This window comes from Capricornis sumatraensis, chromosome 5, assembly GCF_032405125.1.
Source record: "Capricornis sumatraensis isolate serow.1 chromosome 5, serow.2, whole genome shotgun sequence".
NCBI classification, from domain to species: Eukaryota; Metazoa; Chordata; class Mammalia; order Artiodactyla; family Bovidae; genus Capricornis; species Capricornis sumatraensis.
The window spans coordinates 48769368-48782703 of record NC_091073.1 but is presented as its reverse complement, the minus strand read 5'-3'; the positions used below and the strand labels follow the sequence as shown (position 1 = coordinate 48782703).

Genomic DNA, 13336 nt, shown 5'->3' with positions numbered 1-13336 from the left:
TAAAAAAATATGTAGAGGAGGATTTTTAGGGCAGTAAAAATACTCTGTATATACTAACAATGAGAGATATCTCCTTATACATTTGTCCAAACTCACAGAATGACCAACACCAAGCACGAACCCTGATGTGATCCATGGACTTTGATGATTCTGGTGTGTCAGTGTGGGTTCATCCATTGTAGAAGATGGACCATTATGGTGGGGGCTGTTGATAATGGGGGAGGTCATGCATGTGCAGGGACAGGGGTATGTAGGAATTTCTGTACCTTCCACACTAAAAAAATTTAAGTCAGTAATTAAAAATACGGAAAAATAGAGAGAGGCACCTATAGCTCACAGCAATAAGTAAATTTATCTTATATCTATTCATAATTTTACAAGCTGTATTCCAGCTAGTTAGTCTAAAAGATGTCATCTTTATAGTTAATGACCTTGGAGAAAGGCCATTTCCTATGAGGTATGCTTCTGAATTTTGAATAAATATTCCCTTAAATGCAACTCTGTGGAAAGCAATTTGTGCACTGATGTTGCCAAAATCTTTTGTTTTTGAAATGGAGTTCATCTGTTACTCTTCAAAACTGAGTATGTGCATGCCAACCCTAAGTGATATTTTAATATGAAGTTAAAGGTTGTAGGCATGTACTCTGAAAATGTCTTGCTCAAAAATTTCAATTCCCAAAGAGTATAAGGGGAAAAGAAAAACATGTTCAGAAACCAAACTAAATGTTCAGAGATACTCCCCAGAGAGATCTAGCCATGGAAAATATGCTTTGTTTTCTATTCTTGCCTTTGCTTCGGTAAGCCTGTGAAGGTGAGAAGACGTTACAAAGCAAGATGACTAGGTCCCGAAAGGCATCAGACACCCCTTGGTGGGAGGATCATGCTAGAGATATGAGTCTTCAAGGTATGTACACAGCACAGAGCTGGCCAAGGCTCTCGGGGCCAGGAAGTCCACAGAGTTGGAGGCTCTGAAGACCTTGCAGTGGGATTTCTTAATTTCACAGCATTTCTGACTCAGAGAGCTAATATCCTCCACAAAAACAAGCAGTGCCTGTTTAACCCTTTCGCTCACGTTTTTCATCTTTCCTTCAACCCGGGAATGTTTTCCTGCCAGAACCTTCTGACCTCACCTGTATTTAAATTTATCAGTTTAAATGCCAAAAGCATGTGTTTCCCCTCTGCCTCCCCTCAGACTCACAGATGGAAATATTACTGTGGTTTCCTAAGAGGAGAAAATGGTTAAACATTCTAGGTGGTCTGTGCCAAGAAGCACACACACAGCCAGAGGGGCAAGTACTTGGTAGGCCCAGCGGGGGCAGCAGACAGAGGGGTGGGGACGGATGGGATTTCTTGGAAAAGGCTGAAGCGTGAAAAATTCAATTGACTTCAACCCAAAAGCAAGCATATGCTCTTCTTGCAAGAAAAAATTAAAGAAGGTACATGCCAAGGCTTAGGAAATAAAGTATACTTCAGGGTTACCGGAGGAAGCCGCATGATGATGCTGAATTTTAGTTTTTCATTTTTCTCTGTATTGTCCAGATCTACAAGAAAGTTAGAAATTGGCAAACAAAATAAAACAAAAGAAAACAAAACAAAACAGAAAGCTCCGTTTTAATACCTGAGCAAGCTAATACTTCAGTGCTTCATCCTGATAACACACATCCCAACCTTGTTTTCCAAGACAAGTCTAACAACGCTGTGAAAATATTAGTTTGTGTCTCTATGAATAAAAAAGGGATTTCTTAATGAAGCCGCTGCTACAAATCATGGAACAGCGTTCTGAAACAGGCTGCCAGTCACAAAGCAATTTTGCTAACTTAAAACAGAAGGCACCTTGAGGAATGACAAATACTTCAATATATATTAACAAAACTCATCTATAAAGTACCACAGTTGAATAATTTAATAGTTATTATATTACAGACCTTTTTTCAAATTCAAATTCCCATAGGTACTGTATCTCCCATTTTTCCTTACATTCCAAGTCTTACTTTGAGAGGACAGAGTTAATCAGCTGAAAGCAAGCCATTTCATGAGATTTTTCTTGAGAAAAAAGCCTTCAGTCTCCTATCCTCAAGTACTCTCATGTACAGAAAAGGAGTCTAATAGTTGTGTGTGGATTGAGAAGCCCTTGAAGGGCTAAGGCACATTGGCCCAAGGATGGTTACGGGGAACGTACTGTACTCAGCAGGCCCAGCTGCGGAATCATGGAGCCCATCTTCAGCTGTAGACTGAAGGCAGAGCATTAAACTGTGGGTGGGCCCTTCTGAGTGTGGCAGGGCCTGGAGTGACCACACAGTCGCACACCCACAAAGCCAGCCTGGGGGGTGCTGGGGCTGGGATGAGGCAAACTCAGAGGCCTTACCTTTCATGAGCCTTGTGACAGCTGCTTCTGTGAGAAGCAACACTCCATGATCGATGTAATGCAACAGGTTATGCAAAGGCAGACAGCGGACGCCAAGGATCACGTGCAGAGTGTGGAAACCTGAGAAGGGGGATCCAGGATGATAAACACGGTCAGCCAGCATCTCCAGCCTCCCAGAGGCAACGAATCTGGTGATGGCAGTAAAGCACTCAGCTCCCCGCTTGGTGCCTGGAGCCAAACAAATGCTTCTTAAAGGCCCTTGAAGATAAGGTCCAAGGTTCCTTCTCTGTATTATCACAACCAAGTATGGTATATAGTAAGTCCCCAATAAACATGTATTCCCTCCACCATGTACATCTTCCTAGGCCAAAGTGAAGAAGAGGGCATAAAAATGGACTTTTTTTTATACAGTTCTTTTATAGTTTTTTTTTATACTTTTAATAGGTCTATAATTCTATGGTAAAATTGCAAAACAGAAAAATTAACAGAAGAGCTTCAAACTCCACATGCCCAGGCTAAAGACTGATGGCCAGGGACCATTTTATTGAAGGGGAAAATATTTGGACCAGAAGGGAATGCTTTTTATGACTGATCTCTGGGTATGCCCTGGAGAAAGGCTTTTGGGGTCTCCTTGAACTAAATCATAGAAAAGAAAAACTAAAATGATATGGTTAGATAGCAAATCTATAGGAATTCAGTAAAAAGGCACTCTCAAATCTAAGTCTCATGGGCAGGGCTACCCTAGTTCTCACAAAGCTAGATCTCTAAGTCCACTGTTAACACTAACCCAGACACACAACATCCATGGGAGAAGAAGATATCAGACTGGAAGAGAGCCAGAAAAGCCCCCTTGGATGTCAGGTGAGAGGTGCTTTGCAGGGTTGATGCCATTCCTGACAGTGGAAATGATGTGAGAATGTACACACTGGAGAAGCAGCAAAAGCCATGTGGGTCTGAGTAAACAGAGGCCAGAACCGTGCTGTGCTGCTTACTAGATACAGGTAACTAAGCCTTTCTGGTCTCCGTCTCTTCATCCCTCAAACAGAATCACCAGCACCTTTCCTGCAGGGCTGCTGTGGGAACTCGAGCTAGGTCTCTGAAGAGCCTGGCACGTGGTACAACGGTGACTAATACCAGACACGTACTGAGGTCTTGCATCTATGTACAGGCTCACCTGATTCTCATGTAACACCATGGGGTGGGTACTGCTCAATCCTTATTTTATAAATTGGGAAACCAAGATTCACAGAAACTAAGAAAACTTCCCAGGATCATACAAATAGGAAGCGGCAGAGCTGACATTTGAACCCAGGCTGTAGCATCTTAGTCTAGGTTTTTAACCATGTTATCTCGCCTCAATAACTGGTATTAATGGAACACTATGAACAGAGGCTCAAAGGTGAGAAAGCATGTGGCACATTCAGGAAAGGGTAAACGATCCAGTTGGGTTAGAATAGGTGTGTAAGAGGAATGGTGGGAGGTAAGGCTGGAAAGGTTCATTTATTCAACAAACAGGCAAAGGGGCTGGGTGTGCAGTGATGGGAACAGGCGTGACTGCTGCTCCCATCCACTTCCCAGTCTAAAGGGAAGACTGACCATCAAATAATCACAAAATAAACATGCATTTTTTTAATGACCAGTTCTACGAAGGAAAAGTAAAGGGTGCTCTGAATGTAGATGTCAGGGATTGAATGCTGAATGACAGCAAGGAATCTATCATTTAGTAAACTCTGGGGAGGCACTGGAAGCTTTGAGCAGGATGGTTGGAGGTTCCGAATTTTATTTTCAGAATATTAACATAGCAACAGGCAAAGAATGGGCTTCTCTGATGGCTCAGCAGGTAAAGAATCTGCCTGCAGTGCAGGAGACACAGAAGATGGGGGTTCTATCCCTGGGTCAGGAAGATCCCCTGGAGAAGGAAATGTCAACTTACTCCAGTATTCTTGCTTGGGAAATTCCATGGACAGAGGAGCCTGGTGGATTACAGTCCATGGGGTCACAAAGAGTTGGACACTCTCTGCAGGCAAAGAACGGACAGGAGTGACAGACAGTTTGCTACCGGAGGAATGAAGGCCTGCTGGGAGGCCAGTGCGTGAACCTGTGCAGGAGGGACTGCGGACACTGATAGTGACAGGGAGGGAAGGGCCTGGAGGGGCAATGTGATATGAACTGGCTTGGAAACTGATTAGATGTGGGTGGGGAATAACGAAGATTCACTGCCGAGCCTGAAAGGCACACATGACAAAGACATGATGGCCAGACAGCTGGGACTTGGATTCAGAGAGGCCGTAGAGCGTCCTTCTCTAAGCACGTGAATCACGAGCAGAGGGAGACTGGAGTCCCCTGTCACTGGCAACATTGTCAGATAAAGTTCAGACTCTGCCCTCAAGCGAATGTTAATGGGCTGACAATGGGATGAATCTCCCAAATGCCCTGATACAAAAAAAAAAAAAAAAAAGATTCTATTAGCTAATTAGCAACATGAGATTTTTCAAATGGATTTGGACAGTCTTCCCAATATTAAAAAAGTTATCAGATTATTTCTGAAAAAGAATTTATAATAGGCTACTGATCTTATAGTTCTCTAGATTCAAAATTCCTCTCTAGCCCCACATCCATGTCCTAAAAATCCCTCACACCCTTTCATCCTCTTTCCCAAGGGCACAGTCCCAAATTCAACAGTCCATTCTGGGCTTCCGCTCAGCATGTCAGCTTTAAGCAACAGAGCAAACTGGGCAGAAGTAGGCATCAGCTCCAAAAGAGAGAGTTCTTGCACCAGCCAACTCTAGTACTCATCCTCTAGGACTCTGGGCCTTCTCCAGGCAGTAAGGGGAACACAGGGCCCTTTTTAATTGTAAACACTCCAGCTCTAAATTCTGACTTCCCTTCTGCGGCCCCCATTCACTTTTTTATCTTTACTTCCAGTTACAGGTTCCTGTACTTGGAACTCAAACAGTTCTCATCAGTCCAGGGGGCCTGGAAGGCAAGCTCATTTACATATGAACACACAAAAATAATAGGCATTTACACACACACACAATCCAGTGCCACTTCATATTAGAGAAGCATTTCAGAAAAAAAGAGAAAGAGAAACTGCTCTTCCTTATTTGATCCATGGACACCAGCCATTTAAGTCTTACTCATAATAGTTTTCAGTCACTATGGGTAACGTTTTTCTGTTTTCTGTCTTTATCCAGCTCTGTGAAGAAATGCAACGTTCCGTAGAAAGTGGATTTTTATAATCTCCCAGATAGAATATTATTCCCAGTGAGTCAGTTTTATTTATTTATAGAAGGAGCTTAGATATCCATGGTGAACATTCCTCTACCAGATCTATGGTGTTAAAGACAAGCATTTAAGAATTTAAGCCAGAAAACCATACATAACTTTCATGATATCCTTTCATTCTTTCTAGAGGGTACTTCACAATTCATATTCCATTTAAAACCTGCCATTCTTCTCATGAACCATCACTTTTAGATCCCTGCAAAGTCACAAGAAACTCCCTTTGTGCCTCCACTACAAGCAGATCTTGTAAGATAAGGTGTATGGATAGAGAAAGTATAATGGATTCCAGACTGTATCAGACACTTCACAAATGCCGAGAAGCTGAGATGTGCTGTGGGGATTTTCTGCACCCATAAATAGCCAATGTTTCAATATCAACTAATTTAACTGTAATATAAAATTCAAGAGGTAGCACAGAATAGTAGTTAGAAGCAAAGATTTTAGAGCCAAACTCCCTGGATTTGAGCGCTGCTCTGTTCCTTAATAGCTATGTGACTTTAGGCAAGTTACTTCCTTTCTGTGCCTCAATTTCACCATCTATAAAATGGGAATAACATTAAATGGAACCGTATGAAAGTGCCATCTTTGTTGGTCAAAAGCTGATTGTATAGAAATAATTTAATGTGGTTCAATTTAAGCTCTTATCACTTAGCATCATTATGAAAATTAAATATGCTAATTTGTGTAAAGTACCTAAAACAGTACCTGGCACAAAAATGGATACCGTATACAGTCAGTGGAAAATGAATGAGCAAAGGAGCAAATTAATGAGGAATGGACGGATAGATATATAGGAAAGAACAAATTAAATAAAATTGGCTAATACATATTACATAGTGATAGCTACCATAAGCTTAAAATTCATCAGAACTTAAACATATTCAGCATAAGTTAAGCAGTTTAGAGTAAACAGGAGCTTATTTGTTTCTTAAAATGAATATTGATTTATACGCATATTTTCCCTAGTAGACTTGTGTTAATTTTTGGAACTGCTCTAACTACCAGCCCAGTACCTGGCTCAACAAATGTTTGTTGATTGAATTAAAAAACGACCAATTAAATGAATGATTGCAGGCACACGTGCCAGGAATGTTTTGAGATCTGATTTGGTCCTGTTTCAAAATTCCAAGGGAAGTTTTCAGTTTCCAAGGAACATATAAGAATCAACTCAATTTTTGAAACACAGCCAGGTCCACTTCCTTCTGAATGTTAACTTTCTTGATCAGATAAACTAGGCCTGGAGACATCAATGAAGTTTTCCACAGGTTCAAAATATCCTGCTGCTGCTGCTGCTGCTAAGTTGCTTCAGTCTTGTCCGACTCTGTGCGACCCCATAGACAGCAGCCCACCAGGCTCCGCCATCCCTGGGATTCTTCAGGCAAGAACACTGGAGTGGGTTGCCATTTCCTTCTCCAATGCATGAAAGTGAAAAGTGAAAGTGAAGTCCTAGACAGTTGCAAAGGGACCAGATCTGGCCCCCTAAAGTTGGTGACAAGCTACAGTACAGTTTAATAATCAGAAGAGAGTTTCTGGTTAACCAGAGCTCCCTCGTCCATAGGGCCTTGCTGCTGCTGCTGCTAAGTCACTTCAGTTGTGTCTGACTCTATGCAACCCCATAGGCGGCAGCCCACCAGGCTCCCCCGTCTCTGGGATTCTCCAGGCAAGAACACTGGAGTGGGTTGCCATTTCCTTCTCCAATGCATGAAAGTGAAAAGTGAAAGTGAAGTTGCTTAGTCGTGCCCGACTCTAGCGACCCCATGGACTGCAGCCCACCAGGCTCCTCTGTCCATGGGATTTTCCAGGCAAGAGTACTGGAGTGGGGTGCCATTGCCTTCTCCGATAGGGCCTTAAATCTAGGTAATAGTTACCGACACTCAATAAGAGGGAGCAGGAGGCCGTAAATCCTCCCCCAGGAAAGAGGAGATGGATTACATCATTGCAGTCTGCACCCTCCTTAAAGACTTCTCCCGTTTCCCCTGCCCAGTACTTCATCTTTCTAGAAAGGAACAGTAGCTGACTCCAAGCTCTCCGCATCTACTGAGAAAGCACACGCCAGCAAGTTTCCATAGAAGTTAGACTTGGCTTTTCTCTTGGCCTTCAATCTGCTTTTTAAAGTATACAAGGAAGATATTTCCCTGGTGGTCCAGTGGCTAGGACTCTGTGTGCTCCCAATACAAGGGGCCTGAGTTCTATCCCCCGTCAGGGAACTAGATCCCAAATGCCGCAACTAAAGATCGCATGTGTTACAACTAAGACTTGGTGCAGCCAAATAAATAAATATTAAAAAAAAAAAATCAGAGGAGATGTGATCAGCAGAGACCAACTTCAGACCCATCTCTTACAGTACATGAGACCAAAAATTTCTGACTCAGGAGGTCTCATTCTTAAACTCATAATGTGCCAAAGTCCAAAAGAAAGAACAAATTTATTACAACAACAACAACAAAAAGCCAAGACTTACCAGGAGGCAGGGGTAAAAACAAAGTGTTAGTAGCTTCCAAAATCTTGGTCATGATGTGAAAGACCGCAAATTCAGCAGCACTCGCCTGTCTATTGCTGCAGGTCAAAGAACAAAGCAGCAATTCAGCCAAGCAGCTCATTTCCAAAACCCCGTTTGCACATAAGCAGTGGCTCTGAGTGCCACGTCCAGATGAAATTCATGCTATCCATGAAAGGCAGTACCCTATGGAAAGCTTCACAGATATGATGATGACCATTGTTGTAATGCCTAGAATCTAACGAGACAGTAGGCACATAAATGACAAATTGCGTTAACTCAAATTCCCCTTTTTGGTAGTACTGAGCTTATATGCCCCTCCCTCCTCACCAAGCATATACCAAAGAAAGAGAACGGGTGAAGCAGCAGGGGCATAACTTTAAATGTTGAGTTCAGAACTAGGACAGATGGTGTAAGAACTTGTGAAAGTTACTTTCGTCTACTAAGTTTAATCAAGGCTTCACTAATACTGGCAGCAGAGTTGTTTAGCATTTTGCACACCAGAATAAAACAGAGCAAGAAATACTTGCGTACAAGTGGAGAGCCCAGGGATGAAGATTATGTTTCCTCCAACTGGCTTCCAATATTTGGCAAATGAGATCCAGCTAGAGGGTAAAGAGAGTCTGTTAACCTCCATTCACACCCTTCCCCCTCAGGAGCCCCTACAGCTCTGCTTCCATAGCTCTAACAGGCACTTCAGGGCAGCTGGCATTCTGGCTGTGCCGGGACATAGACCCAGCCTTTCAGAGGTCAGTTCTGAAGCCCTGGAGTTCAAAATGGAAAGACTGAAAATGAGCAGCCACATCTAACAGAGCATCCACTGTCATCATGGGTAGTGCCCCAGCGGGGCTTCCCCACGGCTAACCAGCCCCACCGCTCACAACACAGGCCCTCAGTCACAGGCCTTTGTCCCCCAGTGAAGGTCAAGTGCAACAGGGTTTTTTGCCTTAGGCATGTTATGTGGCAAGGGTGACACGGTAGACAGCCGAGAGAGGAAAGGCAATTTTGAACAGAAGGGAGGTCCCGAGCATGGTTGTGAAGGAAAACTAGTTTCAAGTCAAGTTCTATGTTTCACTAGCTTGTCAGCAATAGGACAGTGTTCCAGGAATTGTTATCAGGACCACAAACCCATGCACTGCACATGTAGGCAAAAGACAGGGAGCAAAATTGGGAAGAGTTTCCATACGAGCACAGACAGACACTATTTATTCTCAGTGATATAGATTCTCAGTCTCTCCCTGGCTGAAATCATGTAAGATAACACACAAGCAATATAATCAGGTTCTGAAGCAACTTCCCAGGATTTATTTTTAAAGGCTGTCCAGTCACCCTCCTAGGAGGGGACTGGGAGACGCAGATGTTTGCTTCTGGGCAGGGCAAGCAGCTTTGGCATCAGTCAGTGACTGCTGGGTTGGAAAGGCAAGGGGCACCAAGTCTCAGTTTTCTGAGACTACATTGCTACCATTTCTGGTCCTATTGGTTCTAGGAGCTGTTAGCACAAACTAGTGTCACGTGGATTTTTTTTTTTTTAATATGATTAACTAAAGGGAAGACTGATGCTTGAAGAAAAACCCTAACACTCCGGAAAAGGATGTTTAAAGTCAAAAGAAGGATGATACATGACATGATAAGTAACTGTGCATTATGAAAGGACATGGAGAAGGCAATGGCACTCCACTCCAGTACTCTTGCCTGGAAAATCACATGGACGGAGGAGCCTGGTTGGCTGCAATCCATGGAGTCGCGAAGAGTTGGACATGACCGAGTGACTTCACTTTCACTTTTCACTTTCATGCATTGGAGAAATGGCAACCCACTCCAGTGTTCTTGCCTGGAGAATCCCAGGGACAGGGGAGCCTGGTGGGCTGCCATCTATGGGGTCGCACAGAGTCGGACATGACTGAAGCAACTTAGCAGCAGTAGCAGCAGTATGAAAGGACAAAGAAAGGGGCTTCCCTGGTGGCTCAATGGTAAAGAATCTGCTGCCAGTGCAGAAGACACAGGTTGGATCGCCGGCCCAGGAGGATCCCACATGCTGCCCAGCGAATAAATCCGTGCACCACAACTATTGAGCCTGTGCTCTAGAGCTTGGGGATAGCAACTGTTGAACCTATGCACTGTAACTACTGAAGCCCATGCACCCTTGAGCCTGAGTTTTGCAACAAGAAGCTACCGCAATGAGAAGCTTATACACTACAACAAAGGGCAGCCCCCACTTGCAATTAGAGAAAAGCTTGCACAGCAATGAAGACCCAGCACAACCAAAAATAAATAAACAAAAAAAATTTTTTTAAAAGGACAGTGAAATCAAGTCAGTATCAACATAAGAAAGATCAGTAACACATTTGTAAAGTGAGCTCCTTTTCTATCGCAAAGAATTATTATTTAAGAAAGTTCCAATGCCCCACTTGTACACATTAGTATATGCAAATACCAACCTTTCCTAATATAGTAAAAACTACAAAAGTCAAACTTTGCTGTAGAAATTCAAATATATCATTTAAAAACAGATACCAGTGACTGTAATAAAAGGGGAAAACTATAAAAATTGAACATGAAATTAAATCAGGGCCATATCCAATAAACTGAATCTTCTGGAGTTCAATGCAAAAATATTTGTTCATATTTACACACTAGTTCTATCCAAACTAGAGAAATGGAGTATTGGAGGTTTTTTTTTTTTTTCTTGTTCTTTATATTTAAATACTTAAAAAATTTTTACCTATCATATTATTTCTAGATTCTAAGTAAGGTCAGGCCTCAGTTCCATACACATTTTGAAAGATACCAAGACAGGCTCAAATTTCAATCCAGCCTCATCACTTCTGTTTACACAAGGACCAGTGTTATTAAGTTCAATCACACAGTTTCAATGAGTGGCTGCCCGGTGAATGAACTGCCAGTCTCACCTGCAGATTCTAATGTGGTAGTATTTATATAACTGAGCTGGAATCTTGCCTAATTAGGCTGTTGGAGCTAATTAAGAATTGAAGTTCAAGTTCTCTCACGTTTGCATAAACCTCCATGTACAGAAATTACTACCTACAGTTTAATAGGGAGCTGGAAAATGCCAAGATGGCATGAACATTTGGCACCCATGCTGAATTCATCACTGTTCCATGCATATGTAAACACATGTATGCACTGTTCCATAAGCATATATAACCACTACTGGAAGGGAAAAATAAACCACTTCCAAGGCCTGTTCTCCTTGTGTTTTGGTTCTTTTTCCCCTTTCTTCAATCTACAGCATCATATGTACAGGTTTGAGGACAGGAGAGATCCAAAATCCTAATATGAAAAACATACTGAACCACATACTGGAAACCAGGGGACCAAGGAGATGGGTTGGGGGAGGGGTGCACGGGTAGAGAAGATAAAGCAAAACCAACCAGTTTTGAAACGTAGTCCAGAACCATCTGTTCAATTTTTTTCTTTTCTACACCCTGTAGATGTCTCAAAAGATGGTCTCTTAGTTCAGACACCATCTGAAAACAGAAGGTAGATAAGTCACAACCTACCCACTCACACCTGCAACTGGTTTGAATTCATTTATTAACATTTCCTATCAATATGAAAAATACTGAAGATCCCACTAGCAGAAATGTATAACCCATGATGTTCCTTTGATGGGCATAAATTAGGCGGCACTACCATTTTCCTCAAGATGAATGACTTATGATACACCCAAAGCCCAGTGAGCAGCTTAGAGTCAGGCTGCCAGTCCTATTAAAAATTCTCCAAAGTAGCCAGTGGAGGTTAGCCAGTGGAAGTCACTAGGCTCAGCAGTCCAAAGCTTTGGGATCTACCAAAGGATTGAAGTCTACTGCTCCTGGCTCTGGAGAACTAACAGGAGCAACTCTAAACATGGAAAGTCTATGCTAATAGGAAGGAACAGGGTTTGGATGTTTGGAAGGACAGAGGCTGGAATAAAAAGGAAATGCCCCAGGTACCTCCCTCTGCGCAATGGCTAAAACAATTCCACGCAGTTCCCTAACATGCAAAGGTATGGAAAAATTTATTCTAGTGTCTCCAAATGGGCTTGCTTCTATAGCCGCACTGTTAGGACCATCCCTTGGGCTCCCCAAGTGGTGTAGCATTCCCAGCTTTTTGCTTTTCTCTCCCCTTCTTCCTTTTCTTCTCTTTTGTCTAAATGCCTTGCTCAGCAACAGACCCTCTTGGCTAGAGAAATCTTTGTACCAGTAAATACCATGGGAATGGTACAACTGACAACACACACACATGTATGTATGTATCTTCTATTAATATCTAAGCAGATTTACAATAGACACCCTGGGCAAAACTAAGCCCATGGCATCCTGGGCCAAGACAGAGTGGTATATTATTTCAGTCTCCTGCATGTATTAAATGATTAAGCTTTTAAAAAAAAACATTATTTTTTTCTGGATAAAATATGATGCATATTCTTGTCATTTTAATTTTTCTGTAATAATCATATAGATGAAAACTTACATTGCTCATAATCCTACAATTTACATTAACATTTTGGTTTTTTACTTTCCTTTTTACCAGTGTGTATAGTCATTCTAATATTTTACAATCTGCTTTTTTATTTAATAGTTTGTCATTAAATATTCTGTATCACACTAGTTGTAACAGTTGTACAGTAACCAATTTTATGAAAAAATACTATAATTGAACTATTTATTCCCTTCTTATACATATGGAATATTTATTACTATTAATAATACCACCAAAAAATCTGTATACAAGCGTTGTTTGTCATATCCTTGATTATTTTGTCAGGCTAAATTCCCAGAAATGGAATTTTTTGGGTCCTGTACTTAGACTTACAGAGACACTGCTGAAATGCCTTCTACTGAGGTTATATTAATGCTAATTTCAAATTCCATTGCATGGACTGTCAAATCCCTCATACTCTGACCCTTCCTAATATAATTTTTATCAATTTGATAGGCAAAAACAAAAAAATATATAGTTATTCTGTTTGTCATTTGGTTATAGCAATGTTAAATATTGTTTTTCTTTCTCTGCCCCAACTCGAGATATTTTCAGCCTAAATTAACTTTTGAAAATTCATTGGTAACAGTTTTTGTCCATTTCCCTTCTGGTATGTTGTCCTCTTACTGATTTATAAGCTTTATTTATATGCCAAATGTTATCCTTTTATCACATTATGTGGCAAATATTTTTTTCTAAATATT

At 41.7% G+C, this 13336-nt stretch overlaps 1 protein-coding gene across 4 annotated transcripts in view; it reads right to left on the bottom strand.

Annotated features, from left to right (window-relative positions):
• Positions 1-13336, bottom strand: part of GSAP (gamma-secretase activating protein) — an 88287-nt gene that overhangs the window by 3220 nt on the left and 71731 nt on the right. For all 4 annotated transcript variants that reach the window (XM_068972381.1, XM_068972384.1, XM_068972382.1 and 1 more), the window contains 5 exons: positions 11543-11638; positions 8685-8755; positions 8115-8209; positions 2366-2485; positions 1480-1541 (listed from right to left, as the gene is read on the bottom strand). In XM_068972381.1, the coding sequence (XP_068828482.1) occupies positions 1480-1541; positions 2366-2485; positions 8115-8209; positions 8685-8755; positions 11543-11638 (444 nt within the window). The remainder of the gene's footprint in view (positions 1-1479; positions 1542-2365; positions 2486-8114; positions 8210-8684; positions 8756-11542; positions 11639-13336) is intronic.